The 23,833-nt window shown below is 38.5% G+C and overlaps 1 protein-coding gene across 1 annotated transcript in view; it reads right to left on the bottom strand.

Moving 5' to 3' along the window:
* pkib (protein kinase (cAMP-dependent, catalytic) inhibitor beta) overlaps window positions 1-23,833 on the bottom strand; it is a 41,971-nt gene that overhangs the window by 4,454 nt on the left and 13,684 nt on the right. The window contains exon 2 of the mRNA XM_077220727.1: window positions 1,598-1,766. Coding sequence (XP_077076842.1) covers window positions 1,598-1,742 — 145 coding nt within the window. The 5' untranslated portion in view covers window positions 1,743-1,766. The remainder of the gene's footprint in view (window positions 1-1,597; window positions 1,767-23,833) is intronic.

Below are 23,833 nucleotides of genomic sequence, written 5' to 3'. Positions count from 1 at the left end.
TTGATATTCAGTGAATGCACCAATAAGAGTAGTCATATTTCATGAGCAAGGAGCTTTTTATTCATTTGTATTGAATCCTTTTCATATTTTTTCCCATATTTTGCCTAGCCCTGTCCATTAATCTCAATGTATATACCAAAAACATGTGTTTGTGAGACCAGCCTTCTCGCAAAGACATATTTTTGATTATCAGCATATACATTGAAACTAATGGACATATAACTGTGGCGTGAAGAACGGGGCCGAGAACCGTGGAAGCAGATCGAGCGAATGTTAATGAGCGACACATGCACGACACCGGTCTCGAGTCCCACGGTGGAGCTCTGGAAGGATAAAATGAGTGATGACAGTGGAAGAAGAGAAAGGACCAGGCCTAAGACATTTATGTTGAGGTTTTCTGCTTATATGCGACAGTTGTCCGTGAGGGACTGCTGATTACTTTCGTTTTGCTGTGATTAACTATATTAGCGTCTACGCTAATTTTTGTCGCTCTGTTTATCCCGAGGTTTACCGCAGTCCGCCGGATCCAGGCCGTATCCGGATATTTCATTTAATTTATTTATGTATTCTCTTTTCATGGTAATGCAACACGAAATGTCACTACACCAATTTAACAAATCCAACAAACACAACAAAAGTACATTCCATGACAAGAAGAATGATGAAGAAAAAAATCTTATAAACTCCTACCCCATTCTTATAATAAAAAAAATACAAATTAGATGGCCTCACCGACATGACAAAAGATAACAACATTTTTTTTCTCTTTTTTTTATTATTAATTCTGCTTACACAACACTAAACAAACAAAAACAACAACGAGACCATCTTTGTTGTTATAATTTTATAATTTTTCACATTCATCTTTATATAAATTAAGTATCTTCTGTTTATACTTGTATTTAAATTGTAGAATATTTGAACAACATTTTAGATCATTTTCTAGAAAATTCCATCTTTTAACGCCAGAAACTGAAACACACATTTGTTTGAGGGTATTTCCAGCAAAAGGTTGTTTAAAGTCATTATTTCTTCTGGATCTGATGAAGGACCTGCGCCTGTACATGACGACAACGCATCCCTGAAGTGTCACTAGTCTCTCCCCTGTGAAGGCCTCCTTCCCTTTACCTCTGTACTGATAAAACGTTGTCGGGATAATCCCGATTCACGTGGCTACGCAAAAGCGATAAAAAATTCTCAGAGCCACCAGGCACTGTTTTATGCAAATGAACAGCTCGCGATTTCACATTAAAGAATTTTCTGTTAGAACGGTGTCGTGTTAGCGACCCCTAAGTTAATAACTAATGATCGTTACGACAGAAGTGAATCAATTAAAACTAACTTTAGCATGACAATAACTTTATTCTAGAGCTGCTGTAAAGCCAACACAATCTCTGTTACTTTAATTTCCTATTATCACTGTAAAGCTGCTTTGAAACAGTCCATATTGTTAAAAGCGCTATATAAAATGAAGGTGACTTGACTTGAATTACACTTTACGCTCATCGTTTCCCGGTTCCTTCCCTGAACTATGAACATTGTTACAATAATAAGCCCAGTTGAACAGAAAAAAACAATGCAGGAACACATACAGTACCTCCTACTGAAAGCTCGGCTAGTTTATCAGGTAGGTCAGCGGCTCCAGAACCAGCAGTGGAACCTAGAATATCTGGCAATGCATTCCTCCGGCCAGTCCTGCCCGTGGCTGCAAAGTCAGAGACAACAGGCTCCACATCAGTCATCTCTGGTGGTCTTCATAGCATCATCTGAAACAAATGAAATGAAATGCACTCGCTCAGTGACTGACATATGAGGGTTCAATTAGAGGATTGTTTAACAGTTCATTAGCAGTTCTACACTCTAAAATATAATAATAATAATTCATCTTATTAAGTTAATAAACTTAAAGATTAAGTTTGTAGAATGTTAGATTTTGCTTTTGTTCTACACAAGCAGAGTAAGGTAACTCATACAACTTGATTGGTAGATATGATGGGATTCGTTTTCAGTTTCCTTTTCAAATTCTGTGTAATTAATAAAACAGACTACCAACGGTTCATAACTAGAGTTTTACATTTTTATGAAGCAAATTGTGTTCAGCAAGTGTTACGAAAAAAGCTTATAATGCCAGAGATTTGATATGTGGTTGTTTGGGCATTCTGAGTGGTTTTTAGCCCATTGCTATGTGGTTGCTAGTGTGTTCTGGGTTGAACTTTAGATTTTTGTTTTAATAATAATAATACATAAAATTTTTATAGCGCTTTTCTAGACACTCAAAGATGCTTTACAGTTGTTGGTTTACATCGATAAAACAAACAAAACAAGGTATATAGAAATGGTTACATAACTAGCACAAGAATTGAAGAACTGTGAAAGTCTGTTAATGGGAAAAAGCAAGTTGAAAGAGGTGAGTTTTGAGGGGCCGGTCTGAAGGATGTTACAGTTTTTTACAGTCGCTAGGACACATTTCTCAATACTTAGGCTCTTCACACAGTTCACACAAAGCTCTTCACACAAACCTCTTCACACAGTTCTCCAAACCAACTTTCAGCTCGGCACAGCAGTTCATTTCACTTTCAAAATTCACTAAAACTACCAAATCACTTCATACATGTCTCAAATCAACATATTCTTCCATCACACTAGCAAAGTTTGACAGACAACAAACACACTTTGTCACCCACAAATCAATGACCTAAAAACACTAACAACATGTAGCATTATACAATGTTTTCTTCTGTAAAACAAGCACACCTCTCTACTGTTTAGAATTCACTGCAATATATGTTACTGGAATGAATCAGACATGATGCTGTATGCTTCAATATATTTTTTGTCTTTTATTAAATTTTATTTTTTTTGCACTGAGGAATTCCAAAATACAAGAATTTGTATACACACCGTCCTTTTGTAATTACATTGAAAGAGTAACACCTGTGTAGATGTTCATCTACAATGGGAATCAGCTGTGGTTGGTCCAATTGTTTTTATAGCATTTAATTTTAAGATTTAAAATATATTTCATTAAAATATTACTGTAGAATTGTATGAAATCATATTCAGTTTTGTATTATGTTATTGTTTTGAACATAAGTTTACCAGCTTTGAAAACAGTGTGTAAGCATGTGCAAATTGGCCTGTAAGTACGCAGAGTTTTGGCGGTTGTTGTGTCGAAGTGAGAAAATAATTAATGTAATTTGAAAGATGTAGTCATTGAATGCATTTTGTGCCAAAGCAATGATAAATGATCCACAGTTTAGCCCACATATACTTCTGTTGTGCTCACTGTGTGAAGAGTTTTGAAAAAGTGACCTAAGTATTGAGAAATGTGTCCTAGCGACTGTAAAAAACTGTAATGTGCTTGACTGAGGCGTTCGAGAGGGTTGGTGCAGCAGCTGAGAATGCTCTGTCGCCCCCGGTCCGGCGCTTTAGTCCTGATGGTCTTGAGTGTATCAGACCTGAGGAGGCGGCGTGCGTGTGCCGGCTCAGTAGGACAGAGAGGTGTTGAGGGGCAAGGTTATTAAATGCTATGTGAGGAGGAGTATTTTGAAGTTGAGCCAGTGAAGGTTGTAGAGGACAGGAGTGATGTGATCGCGGCGGCGGGTGGAGGTGAGAAGGCGGGCAGCCGAGTTCTGGACATATTGAAGTTTATCGATGATTTTGTTTGGTAGTCCATAAAAAATGCTGTTGCAATAGTCCAGCCTGGATGTGATGAGGGCATGGATGAGTGTTTCAGCTGCAGTGGTAGACAATGTTACGAAGGTGAAAGAAGGCAGTTTTGGTGACATGGTTGACATGCGGTACAAAGGAGAGGGTAGGATTGAGGATGGTTCCAAGGTTTTGATCTACTCAAGCATATTAATAGGTGGTTTGCAGTCACGTGATTGCGATGACGTGCGGAATTCAGATGGAGGGCAGGAAGTGAAGAGCGGAATGGACGAGATGGAGGAAAGTCCGTACTGTACTACTTTAGACGCTATTACAAGAGAACGATAACAAAATCGAAACATATGTTGGACGTGATCCTTACGTCATGATTTTTCAACTGAATTGAAAGATTTGCCTGCCATCGAGGCGGTAGATATCAGCAACTACCTTGTCTTACAGACATAGGGTAGACTGAGTACAGTTGAGACACTTTTTTGCGTTTTGATTTTTCACACAAAAATAGATACTGAAATAGATACATGCCACATGACATTTCATTAGCTTGTAGACTAAGATATTATCAATCAATAATACCCATAAGTGGTTTATATTTTCCACAATTAGCTCATAAAAATATGGTGCTTTTTTTCTTAACTTTGTCTCAACTGTACACATATGTGGTCCAGTTGAGACAGTACCATGGTACAGTTGAGACACCCATTTTTAATGATGTAAAGGTAACTAAATGTTCATTGCAAATATAATAAATAAAGACAAATAAAGAAAAAAAAACAATTGGGCAACATGTTTATTTATTCATCCATTTAAATTCATTCATTTTATTTAAATAAGCACTGGTTAAAATATATAAAACAGGAACAATATATTTAATATATTTATTAATAATACACAGTTTAAATATCACAAATATTCAAATAGTATTTTCATTTGCGTCCTATGCTGGCTAATTACGACGTTAAACCTGTTATCATAACACTGAACAACTAAACAGGGTGTTTCTTAATAGAAACCTCGCACATTTCTCTAGATTTTGCAATGATCTTGAATGACACAATACCTTGAAATATGCCAGTTTTTAGGGCACAGAATAACGTTTGTGATGACACCAGTTACGTTTAACAGTCACAGAAGGATAATAAGCTATTCATTGTGGAGTGTGCATGGTGAATTGAACGACTTATCTTAGAAAAAAAAACTTTTGCCGATATCTTCGGATCGGAGGTCCGTTGTTCAAATTTCCCACGATCAAGAAGGACACTAATACGCATGTGCACAGCCAAAATCACAAGTTGTGCTTGCTGCGCACGCAAGTTATTTAAGGTGTCTCAACTGTACCCAGTGAGTCTACCACAGTACTTTGACTTTACAAAGTTCGGAAACTGGTACGTTACACAAACATAGCCACACAAGTTGTATTACCTCACCTTTGACGAAGTGATCACTACACACATGGGCATTTTCCGATTTGGCTCCTCCCGACCGCAGACGTACTGTAACGTTAGGTTTGCAAGCCATTTTTTCCGGAGTTTTTCTATCAATTTCTTGCATTTTTACCCCTTATGAACAACAACTTTTGGTACACGATAAAAACTCCTCGTGGTTTCTCGGTTTGATCGATTTGAGCAACAATAAACGACGCAAAACATAGGCATTATGTTATAGTGCTTCCTAAATATAGCAAATCACTTCTTGCCCTCCATCTGCATTTCGCGCCATGGCAATGCAGTGACGTGACGTCATATGCAAACAAGCTATTGCTAACTTGAAATATTAGGTAAGGTACTCATACAATTTGATTTGCAGGATTAGTTTACTTTTCAAATTCTGTTTGATTAATAAAACAAAATATTTCCATAACCAGCTGGGTCACAATTAGAGTTTGACATTATCTAAAGAAAATGGAATATTGCTTGCCAGTGAAAAAAACTTGCTGCTATGATCCTAGGGTGTTATAGGTGGTTGCCATGGTGTTGCTATGTGGTTGCTCTGAGTGTTTTTTAACCCGTTGCCATGCAGTTGCTAGGGTGTTCTGGGTGGTTACTATATTAAACAAACGGACCCAAGTCAAAATAGCCTAACCCCAAGTTTTTATGATATTTTTATCCCTAAATAAGGCTTGGGTTTCTTCCTTCAATGCATATCAAAGTTTTTTTAATATTAAACTTTGAAAAATCCCAAACTAAACATCACAAATTAATATTCATATAAACTAATGAACATCCATATAGTGATAGTAAGGTATGAATCAGCATAATTTGGGGCAATGACAATAGCCGTAAGAGAAATGTATGATATTGTACCTGTTCACTATCATCGTTGTCCCTGATTAGTCAGGAGTACAAAAGGAACAGCAGTGTCAAAATAAGTGGAGCTTGTTCTCCACTAATGAGACTGTTCTTCTCACCAGGGAGTGACTGAACCGAGTCGCTCCCTACTCCTTATCTCCCACACACTGTCTACAGTACCTTCAGCTGCATTACAACATACCGTATCATTTCCTCATTGCATTGTCACTAAAAGCCCTATTGGGGCATTTTTCACATTTACCTTTTTCTAATCCTCTTTCAGTCAACCACACTACGCAAGATGGAGTAGCTTTGAGGAATTTGGCCAGAATCCCTCCTGTGTCAAGGAGGATTGCAAATAACATTTATTGTGCTGGCAGTACAAGACAGAGTTTCCAAACCACTTGGCAATGCCTTCAATCTGCCGACAAACTTGATTGTCCTTTAGTTAAGTGAATGTTTAGTCTGAGCATCGTTAAATCAGACGTGACTGTACATGTAGCCTGAGGGGGAAATTCACTACTAGAAAAGGCAGATGGGAATATGGGAAAACAGACTGACTGATAAATTGCACGGTCAGCCCAACCAAATGACCTTTCATTCTCATCCTAAAAAAACAGATGGCTTTGCTTATCAGATCAAATACATATAAGATTAAACACTGATAATATCTGGGTCAGTTTCTCTGCAGTCGAATACTGTATCAATTACTGATTCTGTGAGCAACATCCTAATAACTAATCAATATCCTTATAAATGATAAAATAATTTCTCCACAACTGAGAGTATTTTTCTCTTTTCAGAAAAATCCATATCCTGCCCGGTTGAAACTATTATTTCAAATTAGATGGCGCCACTGCAGCTTAATCATAAAAATGTCCAATCGATTTCCATCCCTGCTTCACTGGTGCTAAATTTAATGGAATCAAAACATTACTTTTGCTAATGAGAGCTATTTAGCTGGATTTAAGATGGATTTTCTTTACATGTTCAATCTGGCCAGCAGAGGGCATGCATTGCATCCATGTAAACTGAGATTTCACATGAAGGAGGCTACAAATACCCCCGTTTTATTGTATAGATTCAAAGATATTCTAAAAAATCAGTGATGAACTACCATGGCTTTTCTTGCACCCCTAATGTGCCAATGCAAAATCCCCACAGATAATATTTTAAATATTATTAGAAAGTTTCCAGCATTTAAGCAGGCTCAAATAACCCCACTGCTTAAGAAACCCACTCTCAATCCAGCACTTTTAGAAAATTACCGACCGTTATTTCTTCTTCCATTCATTGCAAAGACACTTGAGCGAGCTTCGTTTAACCATCTCTCTACCTCTCTTATACAGAACAACCTTCTGAACAACCGGTCTGGCTTCAAAAGCGGCCACTCAACTGAGACTGCCCTGCTCTCAGTTACTGAACCCCTGAGACTGGATCTTGTTGGATCTGTCTGCTGCTTTTGACATTGTTAACCACCAGATTATCCTTTCAAACCACATGACAAAGGGCATCTCAGGAACTGCACTCCAGTGTTTTCAGAGGCCGGTTTCACAAAGCTATTTTAGACCGGTCTATAGTGTTAGACACATCTAAAATTTCTCATAGACTAGATAAGTGAAGTTAGACTGTTCCACAAAAATAAAGACTGACTTAATTTAGACCAAAAAAATTAGACACCTTTCCCCAGGCTTACCCAGGTCTAAGACTCTGTTACCTTGGCAACCAGCAGTAACAATCAGTTACATTACAACCAGCCAAAAGAAAAGGGAAAATGGCTCATAATTTGTGGTTTGCTGACGACGTTATGGCTCATAATTTGTGGTTTTCTGACGGCGTTATGGAGAGAGCTATGAGGAGGGAAAGGGTTTTTAGGATATTTCCTCTTAAATATTTATTTTTTGGCATCTTGTACCATGTTTTTGTATCTTTTCTGTACGTCTTTAACGCTCCGCTCAACGGTCGGATTAACGCTGTTAACTGTCGTAGCAATCTTTTTCCAAATTAAACATTTCTTCTCGTTACTACATTCTCCGCTAAATTTCCCAAGTAAAATGTCCTTGTAACGGTTATACTCCTCCAACAAACACATATTTTCCGCTGGGGTAAACTGCACTGAGTGATTGAATGCGCTACTCGATCCGCCATGTTTTTTGTTTTGAAAAGTGTCTTATTTTACCCAGAATGCATTGCAGTGTTGCTCCTACTTAAGATAGTCAGAGTCTTAAGTGCTTTGTGCGACGGTCTGATTTAGATGTCTATCTGAATCCTGACTATCTACTATATCTAAGCCATAGTCAAAGTCTATCTTTATGAAACCGGCCCCAGGTCTTACCTCAAGTAGCTATCTAAGGGGTGAGCTGTTTAAGTAGCAACATCTTGCTAATGGGGTGCCTCAGGGCTCAGTGCTTGGACCACTTCTCTTCTCTATCTACATGTCATCAATGGGATCTGTCATTCGGAAACATGACTTTTCCTATCACTGCTATGCTGATGACACACAACTCTACCTCTCATTCCAAAAAGATGATCCGACAGTAGCTGCTCGCATCTCAGCCTGCCTGCAACTTCAACTCAACCTTGCAAAGACAGAGCTGCTTGTGGTCTCAGCCAACCCAACACTTCATCACAACCTCTCCATTCCACTAGGTTCGTTAACCATAACTCCTCCCAGGACAGCCAAGAACCTTGGAGTTGTGATTGATGATCAGTTAAGCTTCACAGACCATATTGCTACAACCTGCAGATTTGCATTATGCCACATTAGGAAGATTAGACCCTTTATATCAGAGCATGCTACACAACTCCTTGTCCAAGCTCTTGTTCTATCCAGACTGGACTATTGAGATGCTTTCTTTCAAACCTCTCTTCATCAGTTTGCACTGGCTGCCAATAGCCACTCGCATCAAATTCAAGGCTCTGATGTTTGCCTATAAGACAACCATAGGCTCTGAGTCTGCACCACTACACCTAAACTCACTACCTAAGATTTACAGTATGCGCCCTCCAGAAGCTTGCGTTCTGCAAGTTAACGGTGACTTGTGGTGCCATCCCAAAGAGACACAAAATCACTCTCACAGACCTTTTCCTTGTCTGATCCTTGCTGGTAGAATGACCTGCCTAACTCAATCAAAGCAGAGTCTTATGCTGCCTTTTTTTTTTAACGGCTGAAGACAGCAAGAATAATCTTTTTCGTCAACACTTGACCCAATAATAGTAGCATTTACTTGTTCTATTCTGTTCTATCCTACTCTGTTTATTATTTAGTAAAAAAAAAAAAAAATTCTACATGCACTTTGCTAGTCTAACCGGGACTTGACACATGCCCTCTTGTTGATTTGATTGCTTCTATTCATCTCATTCGTAAGTCGCTTTTGACAAAAGCATGAATGTACATTTACATATCATTTAGCAGACACTTTTATCCAAAGCGACTTGCAAATGAGGAGAACAATAGAAGCAATCAAACCAACAATAGGGCAACAATATGCAAGTGCCGTGACCAGTCCCAGTTAGTCTAGCACAGTACATGTAGCAAGTTTATTTTATAATAGATATAGAATAGTCAGTGTTAGCATTAATGGGCCAAGTGTTGCTTAAAAAGAAAAATGCGTTTTCAGCAAATGTAATTGTTATTTTTTATAGTTGTAGTTAACGATAACAACATGGAAGGAAAATTATATATATATATATTTATTTTTTTTAAAAACTGTGTGGCAGAAATCACACATTCATGTCTAAATTTGGTCAGTTGAATTGAGTGTCATGTCACCTTTTCTGTGGGGAACAGAATGGATTTTCAAAATGTCAAAGCTGCTCTTGCATGGTGATCACTCACAATCATGTTCTTCTGCAATCTAGCTTGATTTATTAACATAAATACACAGTTCAGAATTGGAACCTGAAGCATCTTGAGCACTAAATAAAACCTCTAGACCAACACATCATACACTTCTGAATAGAACTACTAGAGCCCTGCACGGGCCTCAAATCTAGGCCCTAGCCCGGCCCTGGCCCGAGACGCTCAGGCCCTAGCCCGGCCCGTGTCCGACAGCTCATCAGAATGATCAGCCCGAGTCCGACCCGAGCCCGTAAAAAAAAAAAAAAAAAAAGGATAGCCTACACAGCCGGTGTTGGCTGTGTATGTTGCAGTCAGTAAAACAGATATGTTTTGTTCTTAATGGCAAAGTATTTACTGGTAAGTTTATTTTCATTTCTTTGTAAACTTAATTAAGAAAAAAAAAAATAAAGTCCAATCAAACATAAAAAAAAACTCCTAACATGGCTAAGAACAGTCTCAGAGCATCGTGAAGAAAAAGCACAGCATCCACAGTGCAAGGTTTTAATCCAGTCGTAGGCCTACTTTTTCCAGCTGCGCTGAAGTCACACTCGCTACCGGGACAGTAAACACAGAACGAGCCGGTCGCGCGAATCTCAGATCGCGCCGCCGGGAAACCTGTGTGCGTTAGCGTGAGCAGACTGTCACGTGTCAGTCATATGTCAGTGTGATGGGTTATAAAACGTCTTTCTATGTTTGCTTTTCAATCGTCATCGTTTTATTTTATTTTAATTAATGTCTAAAATAGGCTATAAAAAAAGATAAGCCTAAAACAGGCCCGAGGCCCGGCCCGCGTGTGAACTATGATGTGAAAATTGGCTCGAAGCCCGGCCCTAGAAGCGTAAATAAGTCGGGGCCCGTCGGGCTCGGGCTGAAATGCAGGCCTCTAAGAACTACTATGATGTTAAAACTGTTTCCTCCTTTTGTCATGTCTTGTCTTGTCAAGGGCTCCATGTGTGCCAGGTCTGCACTGCCCTCTCAGAAGTGAATGTGTGCAAGACGCCTCTGCATTCTGCCATGAGAAATAAATGTAACATCAATCAAACTGTATCTTTTCAGCTTCTTCATTGTTTCATCTGCTCTGTCTCTGAGTGTGAAGATTCAGGATGATTAGCGAGAACAAATCTTGCAAAACTATAGCCTACACACTTCTTCCCCTACATTTCTTACTTTTTAAACCTTAATGTAGCTCCTTAAACAGGGACTGACCACTTCTAATGTCTATTTCTTGTTTTTTTATTATTATTATTTTTTTAACTCTTACAAACTCGAGCTAATTGATTTTTAACAGATACAGTACGACTGAAATATGAAGAATGACTTTTGAATGGTAAATGAATGGTTATATGCTTCTCGGTCAGTTTGGTAAAAGACTTTGCTTGAGGCCTAATAATGAAGGAAACATTGCTTGGAAATGTGACAGATTTGCATGCTTCAGTGCGAATTGTTTGGTCGGATCTTGATGCAGAGAGATATGTGGGACACCAAATCATCAGAGACAGCATCAGATCAACGTTACTGAACAGCATAACAACATAAATATAAATGAGTGCTAAATTAAAAGAAATCGATTCAAACTGACATCAACATGAAACGACAGTAGCAACGATACGATATAGTTCTAAATATGAAAGAATAGTCCACACCACTATAACGGCACAGAGAAACAATATCGCTTTCACAATGATTTTTTCCAGCTGATGAATGATAAAAACATTGACAGACAATAATAATCTGTCCTGCTTTCAGAGCTCGAGGCTTTAAAGCGACAGATGACAAAACTGCAGCGCGCGATTAAAATAAACAGAACGATATCATCTTTATCTGGGGTGCGTTTTCTAAAGCCAACAATGGTCGCAAGTTCTGTCGTTACAAAGAGTTCAAAGGAAATTGCGATCATAGTTAGCCAACGATGCTTTTGGGAGACGCACCCCTGTAGTTTTAGTTCTTGGTGTGAATTGGCCTTAACCCTAGATTTTCATTTTAAAAAGTTCTGCTCTAAAAAAATTAATTAACTAACTAACTAAACTAATTTAAATTCGTTTTTATTCGGTTTTATTATCTTACCTTAAGCATCCTTAAAACAAGATTTACTTGAGAAGCATATGATTTCACACGAAGACTTACATTTTATGATCATAAGTTAAGTTTATTTTTCTTATTCTATTAACAAATTTCTTGTTAGGTTTAGGTTGTAACGTGTTTGCTATATTTTGGTTTAGTTTCATTCTATTTTGGTTTCATTTTCTGTCAGTTTGCCTGTTCATAATTAGCTCCCTTAGTTACTCATTCTCGCTCTAGTTTGTTACTCGTTTATTCTTGGTTGCTTCTTGTATTTAAGTTCCTGTGTTTCAGTTCTTGATTGTTGGTTCTCATTAACGTTAGTATCAAGTTTCCTGTGTTCTGCGTATTCTGAATAAGGACTATTTGAGTATATGTCCTTCGTCATGCTATTTGACCAGTTATTTGACCTGTTATTACAAATAAAATCTATAAAACTATATGAAAAGTATGTCTGTGTAACTACAAATTGTGGTAAGTAAAATTACTTGCTTGTAATTTAATTGCTTTAAGGATGCTCAGATAATTTTTTTTTACTGAATGACAAGACAAAAATAAATGTTACACGAAGGGGGGAAAACATTCCCTTTTTTCGGCTGATGTCATCAAGACCTCTTGTCTTATTCTATTAACAAATGTCTTGTTATCTAACAAAATAGTGAGGTATATCCATAAAAAAAGAAAAAAAACGACTTAAAATCTCAATAAAAAAATGTCTATAGTGGAAAAAAATGACAAAAATAAGTAATTCCAAAGACGGATGGTAAAAATTCTTGTTTCGGCTGATGCCTTATTTTCCCATTCCTCCCCTCAACAACCTGACCTCTCTCATTTAAAACAATTGGTATGTTAAAAAAAAATATTATAAATAAAACGATAACACAGTTCATTAGTTAACATGTTAACATGAACTAAGAATGAACAATACTTTTGCAGCATTTATTAATCTTAATACCAACATTTACAAATATATAATTAAAATCAGAAGTTGTATTTAACATTAGTTAATGCACTGTGAACTAACATAAACGAATAATGATCGACAATTTATCGACAAACTATCTTTAACAAAGATGAATAAATGCTGTAACAAATGTATTGCTCATTGTTAAGTTCATGTTCAATGTTAACAAATGAGACCTTATTGTAAAGTGTTACAAATAAAACAACCCGCACTGAAAATATTGTTTCATACAGAAGTATGTAAAAGTGCAACACACTATTTAATGTTGGCTTTAAGTATACAAAACCATGCACAATAAAAGCTTTATGTTTAAGATCAGTATGCTGGAGTAGATGCACAAAAATGCAACATAAATGCATAAATAAATTGGTTTCTGTTATAAGACATAACTGAATAAACAGACGGTGTCCCATCATAAGTACATTAGGTGCTCCAGAGGAGGGGCAAATGCTCAGCAGCTCAATTAAGATATTTATCAAACACCACAAGTATGCTGTACTTTTTCAAAGTGCTTTTCCACAGCTATTTATGGCCTGACCTTGTTATCACCTGTGCCACTTATCTCTTCTTCTCAGTCTCACTCAATCCCAGGATCAGAAGCTACTAAAATCGATGCACACTGTGGCTTTCAATGACACTAAAGGCTCCATATGTGTTAATAAGCTCTGTGCTAAATGCTCAGCATTGAGGCACTATCAGTGATCCTCGGGCTGCAAACGACAGCCCTCACCAACAGTCCACAGCAATGATAACTGATCTGGTTCCTGATGATGCCAGCTGGCTGGTCTAGCCCCCCCGCTGAACAAAACCACCAGAGATAACATCTCGGCATGCTGTTGATGGGTTCTGGGCAAGAAAAATGTTGTTATTTTTTCCAGTTTTTTGGTTCCAATCACAGTTTTTGTGTTTCAACAAATATGTCCTCTAAATTTAGTCAATATTTTGTCACCTCATTTCAGTCATATTGTCCAAATTGGCATTTAATTCAAGCCCGCAAAATGACGACAATAAATCAGACTGCAAACCATGCAAAAATATATGTAACATTTACTAACATATAAAACATGTATTTCAAAGGATTTATCAACATAAAATAGCAATAATAAACTAAAAACAATACAAACCTGAGATGAAATAATAGCATAATGAGAGTTGTTAAAGGGATAGTTCACCCAAAAATATATATTTTTTTATCATTGTTCTTTCTTCTGTTGAACATAAAGGAAGATATTTTGACCAAATAGTGGAGGACAGTAACAAAGTATTTTTACTTTGTTGTGGATTTGCTTACCCGAAACCCTCTTTAAATGGCACTGATTTAAAGAAAATAACAGTCGTTTGGCAAATAAATAAATGACACAATGATACACGTATTACCAATGACAAGGAATTTATTCATTTATCCACCTTATTCCTGACGAGTTTACTGCGTTTTGCATTAAAAAAGACTGAAACGAATCATTTCAAATTGCCCTACAAATAAAGCTGATCCGTCAGTTTGACTTAATGAGCTATCAGTTTTCTTTCATGTTTTATCTAAGAATAACATGAGAATAACGTAACATTTGGTATTTTAACGTGAAATGTTATAACAAGAATATCTATAGTAAGAGCTCTGCATTCTTTTCCTCATGATTATTTTCCTTTTGAATTCCGCTGTAATAGTATGATAAAGGTCAACATATACTGCACATTTGTGGTCTGTTCTCCCGATTTAATTTACGATGTACACCATTAATAATTCACTGCACGAAGAATCTCTTTTTTTCCCTCCCCAAATCCTCACGTCTCTTTCCAGGTTTGGTTTCACAGGTAAATACAATAATAATTTATTATCTGTCAAAATGACTGAAATCACTTTAAAATAGTACCACGCAATGCTGAAGTAAAACATTTTTTTATTATTAAGGCAACCTATGTTACATAATACAGATTTCCACAGTGATATTTAACCCACCGATTTTGCTGTGGAAAGATGCTTTTGGGATTATTCATGGTCTGTTGAAAGTACCTTGTTGATGCTTTTACACTTTTAAATGTCCTTTTAATGTTCAATGGTTGAAAGGTGAGTAGAATAATGTAATATCATCATATACGGTTTAAAAATAGATATATTATTGCGTCCATTGATAGTCTTTCACTGATTGTTAACAGCTTAACGGAAGTTACACCCATAATTCGCGCAAAGCGTCATGGGGCGCAGGAATACTGTGGATAGGCCTAGTGATAATTCATTAGCGAGTCCACAAACTCATTCTCTCAAATGGCTTGGGTATATGCACGCTCCTGGTATACCCTTCAGGACAGATCTCTCGGCTGAGAAGAGCTCGCCCTCGAGACAGAACACGTATAGCAGCAGCAGAACTGAGCAGCAAGGCCAGCAGATCGCTCTGAGGTCGAGCCCTCTTGTGAACCCGCAACAGAGATGTGCACCAAGACACCTGTGCCCGTGTCTCAATAGGCATGTACCATGTTTAGCAGTCACAGAATGGGCCCACAGAGACGTCGGTGTCTGGTCAAAAAGTCCAAAACAATCTGTCTGTTTAGTCATAATAGAGTCTCTCTCTCACTCTCTCTCTCTCTAAATTCAAAAATTGCTTTATTGGCATGACTGTCCATCATCCAATATTGCCAAAGCTTGGAATACATAGAATAATTATAAAGACATCAAAATAGTACAATATCAAAACATACTTATTATATAACAAATTATTGTACACAAAAAAAATAGACCAGTATATGAACATTTCAAAATTCTGTGAAGAATTTAGTGTGTTTTCGTGTTTGTGTGTATGAGCGTGTGTGTGTGTGTGTGTGTGTGAGCGCATCACTGATTAATCGTCGACTCTCTTTTTGTGACAAGCATCAATGTCTCTGGCTGCTAGTATGATACAATCTCTTTTTTCACCTAATAGATGTTGAAATTGTGTTTAGTTGTTTATTTTTATGAAGTTAGGGTCCTCATAGTTGGGGCAGCTGCGTCTCTCCCTATCTCTCTCAATTTCAATTTTTCAATTTCAAATTAGCTTTATTAGCATGACTGTGTAACACAATGTTGCCAAAGCATCAACATTTTATATATAATAAATAAACACAATCTATCTTAATAAATAGATAAATAAATACATTTGATCACTGTAGAGAATTAGCTGTCTCTGGCGTTGTGAATAGCTAGCACATATTTAGCCGCTAGTGCAGCTGTATTAACATCTTCTCCGAGTAAGAAGGACATTCTGGATCTCCATGTTTCACACACACACACACACACACACACACACACACACACACACACACACACACACACACACACACACACACACACACACACACACACACACACACACACACACACACACAGATAGCTATAGCTAGTGCTGTGCTGCAGGACCTGGCCTTTATACAGGAACTGGTGTTTGTGTCCCTGAGATCTGTTCTTCTTCTGGAACACCATGACTCTGGTTTTGTCCAGATTGACGGTCAGGGCCCAGTCGTGACAGTACTGTTCCAGCAGGGACAGCCTCTGCTGAAGGCCTTCAGGTGTGCGGGACAGCAGGACCAGATCATCCGTGTACAGCAGACATCTGACCTCTGACCCCTGACCTGTGTGTGCTGTAGAGTGAGGCCGGGGACAGTAGAGCTCTCCAGCGCTGATGCCAGATCATTGATGTAGATGTTGAATAGAGTTGGACTCAGACTGCAGCCCTGCCTCACTCCACGGCCCTGCTGGAAGAACACACACACACACACACACACACACACACACCAGCCCTGCCTCACTCCACGGCCCTGCTGGAAGAACACACACACACACACACACACACACACACACCAGCCCTGCCTCACTCCACGGCCCTGCTGGAAGAATACACACACACACACACACACCAGCCCTGCCTCACTCCACGGCCCTGCTGGAAGAACACACACACACACACACACACACACACACACCAGCCCTGCCTCACTCCACGGCCCTGCTGGAAGAACACACACACACACACACACACACACACACACACACACACACCAGCCCTGCCTCACTCCACGGCCCTGCTGGAAGAACACACACACACACACACACACACACACACACACCAGCCCTGCCTCACTCCACGGCCCTGCTGGAAGAACACACACACACACACACACACACACACACCAGCCCTGCCTCACTCCACGGCCCTGCTGGAAGAACACACACACACACACACACACACACACACACACACACCAGCCCTGCCTCACTCCACGGCCCTGCTGAAAGAACACACACACACACACACACACACACACACACCAGCCCTGCCTCACTCCACGGCCCTGCTGGAAGAACACACACACACACACACACCAGCCCTGCCTCACTCCACGGCCCTGCTGGAAGAACACACACACACACACACACCAGCCCTGCCTCACTCCACAGCCCTGCTGGAAGAACGCGCTTCTGTGGTTCCTGATTTTCACCGCACTTTTGCTGTTGCTGCACAGAGATTTGATAATATCAAACGTTTTCCCGCCAATGCCAATTTGTAGGATTTTGTATAGTAGACCATCATGCCAAATTGAGTCGAATGCTTTTTTAAAGTCTACAAAACATGCAAATATTTTATTTTCCTTTGTTTGTCCTTGATGTTTTTGTTGATGAGAGTGTGTAGAGAATAGATGTGGTCGGATGTGCGCTGTTTTGGTAGAAAGCCAATCTGTGCTCTCTCTCTCTCTCTCTCTCTCTCTCTCTCTCTATATATATATATATATATATATATATACACACTGCATATACAGCACTATGCAAAAAGGCTTAGATTCCGCATGCACCCCAGATGTGAAGTTTGTGCACAAAAAATTTGCTAAATATAAAGAAGCATTACTTTAAATGCCAGAACAAACAAGGTTAATCCGGTCTTAATCCATATACTTTCAGCACAGTAACAAGCTTTAAAATAGCACTAAAAGAAGGGATGAGGCATTTGCAACTTTCCTTTCCGCACACTTTACCTTCACACAGCTAATTTTCTGCTTTAGATATGCAATCTGCGCTTAAATTAAAAAAAAATGTAATGACATTTCCTCTCATGGACCACACTGCACAGAGCATGAACATGACTGAAATAAAAACTGAAATTGTTAAACAGTCAAGTTAAATCTCCTTGTTTTATGAGGCCCATTTTAAGCATGGCTAAGGTGGCCTTTTTTCACAAGCATGAAGGATTATGCATAATGATGGGGGGGGAAATTGTTGTGGTGCTGATTTGCTTTTTTATTTTTAAGAGATTATTTACTGAAATTTGAAAGACTCAGAGATTTGTTCACAAATCAAAATAATCTGGTCCCTTTGTTCATCTCACTAACAATTCATGAACACTTCAATCCACCATCATTAATTGTATGAATTTATGTTCAGAATGTTTATTGTGTGAACAAATTTCTTTAACCAAATCCTTTAACCAATCAGACACTGCGTCTGAAATCGAATGCTCCCCTACTTTAGTATGTGAAAAACAGTATAGGCTAAAAGTACCTGATGACCAACTACTTCTGAACTCTGAAGAGAGCATTCGATTCGACTTTAAGTTAAGTCAATTCACCTTCACTTACATAGTGCTTTTTACAATACAAATTGTTTCAAAGCAGCTTTACAGTGATGATAGGAAATTAATGCAACAAAGATTGCTTTGGCTGTACAGCAGCTCTAGAAGTCATGGGGCCCTATTTTAACGATCTGAAACGCAAGCGTCAAAGCGCAAAGCGCAAATAACCATGTGGGCGGATCTCGGAGCTGTTGCTATTTAACCGGCGGGATAAATGACTCTTGCGCCCGACGCAAGTTTAAAAGGTGTTGGTATGAAGTAGCTTCATTATTCATAGGTGTGGTTTGGGCGTAACGGGAAACAAACCAATAAGAGCTTTATATCACATTCCCTTTAAGAGCATGATGGACGATGTACGCTTGTTCCATGGCGCAATACTATTATAACGGCGCATTTACCAGGCGCGCTTCAGAATCGGTTCTCAGCCGAGGAGATCGATGTTCTCGTCAGGGCCGTAAAAGAAAGAGAAGTGACATTGGGGATGGGACAAGCCCACCCAAATTAGCTTGGGTTAAACATGCATATAATAATTTGGGTAAATGTGTAAGCTTTATGCCTATTTTCCCCATCGTCATGGACACAACAATGATTCCCCTCGTGTTTTAATATTTTTCCTTATAATAATGTATCATTTGCAAAAAAGTTAAATGCATCTGTGTAGATGAGAGAATCATCTACAGTGTATTCGCATTGTTCACACTCTGTATTATGGCCAAGCATGCGCGCTTAAATAGCATCTGAATGTACGCGCAACGCGACACTGACTTTAGACTAGTTTTTTTCTGGTCAGTGGCGCAATTGTTTTATAGAACAGCAAAATAGCATGAGGGGAAGATTGCGCCGGAACACGCTTTCTCTTTGCGCTGAACCGCCCCGTGGAGCGCAAGTATTTCTTAGTTAACCGACGTGTGTCTGTGGAGTGAAAAGTCCGCTTTGCGCGGGTGCAAAATACGAATGATAGCCTACATGCGTCAGTGTACAAAGTCATTTGCGCCGGGTGCAAGATAGGGCCCATGGTCTTAAGGACATTTTTAATTCTTTAATTTCTGCTGTAAAATGATTAGTTATTAACGTAGGAGCCGCTTATACAACGCCGTTTTCAACTGAAAACCGAATTCTGGCCGTTTATTTACACAACACCGGCGTTTCGGTGGCCTGAGAACGCAAACTTTGAAGTAGGTTTCTAAGTGAAAGTATCCCATGAGGGTAAATAACCCATGAAGCCACGGGAGATGATTTATGAATGGCAGTAGTAGTGCACAGATGCATGTACATCGGAAATTATTTCATACAACCCATAATCATCCTTTATAGAACATACTTCTTCTTTAACGGGCACGAAGTAAGTTCAAATTAAAATGTAGTACCTAAACAGAATGTATGCGATTTCGAGCCCGATCCCATGAAAGTGCGTATCTATACAACAAATGTTATTTCTCGTGGCATTTATATGCCAAAAATATTATTTGCGTGCATATGATACGCACTTTATGGCGTGTAATACGCACGCACTCCCCACCCCTAATCCTACACAAGGGGTTTTCAGTGCGTATCATATGCACGCTAAAACCATTTTTCCCGTATAGATGGCACGAGAAATAACATTCGTGGTATATATACGCACTTTAATGAGATTGCGTTGGCTATTTCCGATGCACCGAGACTGGCAAATAAGTAGCCTATTCAACATCTTGCTTTGCCTAATGAAGCACCAATTTAATTGCTCATCAAACGTGCATTTGAAATAAAGGACAATTATGAATATAAATAATAATTAAAATTAAAAGGAGTAAACACTTACACGGAATATAAGCACACAAAAAAAAAAAATTCACACAAACAGAAGTCTCATATTTACTGGACCAAATACTCAGGGACTTTGTCCAGGCAAACAATATAAGGAAGGAAAAATAGAGCTGGATTTTCCGAATAATCTCTGCTCTGAGGATCAAGGACAGCGGCCTGATCTCATCTTCCACTCGGCTTCCACACAGCCTTGACGGTCTGCAACAAGACAACACAACCTTGTAAAGCATGAGCAAGAAGCAAGGGTAGCTCTCAGCGACATTGTCGCGATGACGGCATTGGAAAATAAATAGCTTGTTCGCACATGGTTATGTAATAAAACCATTGCTTCTGAGAACTGAACAAAACAGAAACTGAGTCAGAGGAACTGTTTGAGGAGGAGAGACGTCATGCAAGTCTCCCAGCACCTAGCATTTAAAGGTCTTGTCTATATACTCATCTGTTCGGCCTGACTAATAATGCTAATGGAAAACTAACTGCCAAACAATAAAAGTGAGAACAATGTGGCACTGAGCTACAAGCGCGTGGGCTAGTGTGATAAGCCTGTGAGAAAGCAGCTTGTCTGATTTGATGGTTCTGCAGTTGTGCAGAGGTGTTTATTTTAGTGCATTTCCCCTCAATGGGGTTTTGTAAAGGCAAGCGATGGCAGGACAGCTAGCAATTTATCAAGAGCAATGACCTGAGGCTAAAGCTATAGCGTAAAGGTGTTGACTCGCTGGGCCTGGGAGGACTGTGAACATTTGCATGAGGAACACGAATGCATCACTCATAAAGTTGGAACAATCTATGGTAAAATGTATTGTATTAAAAACAAAACCTGATCAGTGGTTCTTATGTGGTTAAATATTTAAGCCTAAATGTAAGATATTTGAATTGCAAATAAAATGCATTTGGATTATGCAGTTTTAACATGAACAAACTAATAAACTTATTTGTCAGACATACATGAAAGATGTATGCATGTATGAAACAGGTAAGAGTACAGTTTCTGTTTTGTTTTGTTTGATTGTATTTAAATCATTAAATCATTTTTTTTAATTGCATTTATTCAAAAGGCTTAGAATCAGCATAAACCAGTTATTGTGAAAGTGATTTATTCAGTTAAAAAGTATGAACATGTTTAAAATAGGGCTAGTTGTGGGCGGAAAGTTTATGCAATTAAAATACATAAATCATAAACCTAGCCCTAAATATTTATTTGAGTAGGACTTCTTTGGAAATTCAACACTGAAAAAATGGTTTCACTGCACAAAAGTAAACAAATACATTCTTAAAATCAAACCCTGACAATATTTATAATAATTTGTTAATGAAAAACAAACAGAATTTTGATTGTTTCATGCTGTAATTCACCACGCAAAAAAGCATTATCATACATCCACATTTTATTTTGCCTTGTGTAATTTAGTTTGATTACAATGAAGCAATGTCAACCCATCTATGTTGGAATCTGTTTCTTTGTTGTTGTTTTTACATAGTAAACTGGAGACAGGAAAGAGGTGTGAGAGGAAGAATGAAATCAGGACACGTGACTTCCCATGAGCCATCAGCTCTTACACGTCTTCAGCATGTGCACAGTTCACTGTCATAGCTCTGACAAAACACGGGAGCGTTTGATTGGACACACAGCCTTTAACAACAACAACAACAACAACAACAACAACAACATCAACAAGCATTTTCTCCACTATAAGCCTATTTATGTGCTATCACAACTATTATTATGCGACCCATTTTTGTTATGAATCACTGCCCTAGATGGCTTAAACTAAAGTACTGCAGCTGGACTACATCACCAAAACAAAAAGAAAGACTATATACACATCCAATAATGAGAATTTTACAATGACGCTGAAACATGTTCAAAAGCTTTCAACTGCAGATGAAACGTATAAACTTGTTATATGTCAAACAGACATATGTTGTGAATATGTTTTGTTCCATCTTAAGTATTTGCATCTACACTACTGTTCAAAAGTTTGGGGTCGGTAAGATGTTTTAATGTTTTTTAAAGAAATGTATTCAAGACTGCACTTATTTGGTCAAAAATACTGTAATATTGTGAAATATTATTACAACTAAAAATAACTGTTTTCTGTTTTATTACATTTCAAAAATGTAATTAATTCCTATGAGGGAAAATCTGAATTATCAGCATCATTTTACTGTCACTTTTAAGCAATTAATGCATCCTTTCTGAATAAAGGTTCCAATTTCTTTAAAAAAAAAATGTAACAGTATATATAAAAGAAAGAAAGAAAAGAAAAGAAGGGTTTACCAGGTCCATGTTTCGATTCACAGGCCCAGGGTAAAATAAGGGTGGACCCCAATACTGCCCTACAAAGGCTAAGCGCAGTAACTACACATTTGAGCTAAGACTTCTAATGGGCTTTATGACATGTGTTCTGTCTTGTGAAAAAAATATCTGGGTTAAATTATGTTCCGTTTCGGAGATGCATTACCACTAATCTACCCATAACATGTTTGACTGGCTGGTATAAAAACTTTAAAGGCCCTTTTCTCCGTTTCTTTGTTTGCGTAGTTACTGCACTTAGCCTTTGTAGGGCAGAATAGACCTAAGACCTTTTTTCAGAAAAATATTGTATGGTAGTCAATGGCAAGAGACAACAAATATTTGGATCCCGTTTGAATTGTGCCCTGAATTATGATGTTTGTCAATTTTAAAGATACATTTTAAAGTCAAGAAAGTGACAGTTTGATGTAAAACTGTTGAGGTATAAGACTGTGAAAAATACATAATTACAAAGAAGGCACGCATTTGACGTCATACCTTTTCTCTCAGTGAATGAAGCTAACTTTACTGAAGCTAACGTTGGTCATTTCATCTATAGTCTAACGTTATAATCGTAACGTTACGCCGTCATGCTGTGTGTTTTGTACCAGACTGCACACACACGAGCTTGGTGACGTAGATACTGCGAGACGAGAGATGTAGTTCATTGAGCGATTTTCACATAAAACTAAATGTTACTCTTCTGTTTTATGACAAACTGGGACTTTCTTGACTTTCAGAATTATATTTTAAATTGACAAACATCATATGTGTAATTCAGGGCACAGTTCAGACGGAATAAAAAGATAAGTTGTCTCTCGCCATTGACTACCATACATATTTTTTCCGAAATAAGGTCCCATGAGCCGGAAGCGGAGGGGAGGGACTCAGGTTTTCTATATACACTAATGTTTGGTCCTCCCTTATCACGGGGCCCAGGACGAGGTTTAGTTGTCCTGATGAAAGCCTGAGCACAACCATCAATCATGGAACCTAGAACAGCTAATAGGACATTGAGGGCATCAGGGTCAAACCCAGATAAATCCAAGCAACCACTGAGTCTGATACTTAAAAAAGCTGCCTGACCTCTGAACGAGCTTACTGCGGGACTGTTGCCTGTGCGTTTCCATTCTCAGGAGGCTTACATGGACACAGATCCGAGGATGAGCAGTGAATAGGAAGTCTGCAACAACACTGTCACTACAGAGACCTCACTATCCTATTTCCACCCTGATGATAAATGCCACATATACATCCCACACTGCTGGTCTTCACTACAGCTGCAGGGTATGAGATGGTATGTTTCATGCCTGTATGACACAGATT

This window comes from Siphateles boraxobius, unplaced genomic scaffold (genome assembly GCF_051911475.1).
Source record: "Siphateles boraxobius isolate OS27281-9 unplaced genomic scaffold, OSU_SipBor_1 8, whole genome shotgun sequence".
NCBI lineage: Eukaryota > Metazoa > Chordata > Actinopteri > Cypriniformes > Leuciscidae > Siphateles > Siphateles boraxobius.
This window is presented reverse-complemented; position numbering and strand designations above follow the sequence as displayed.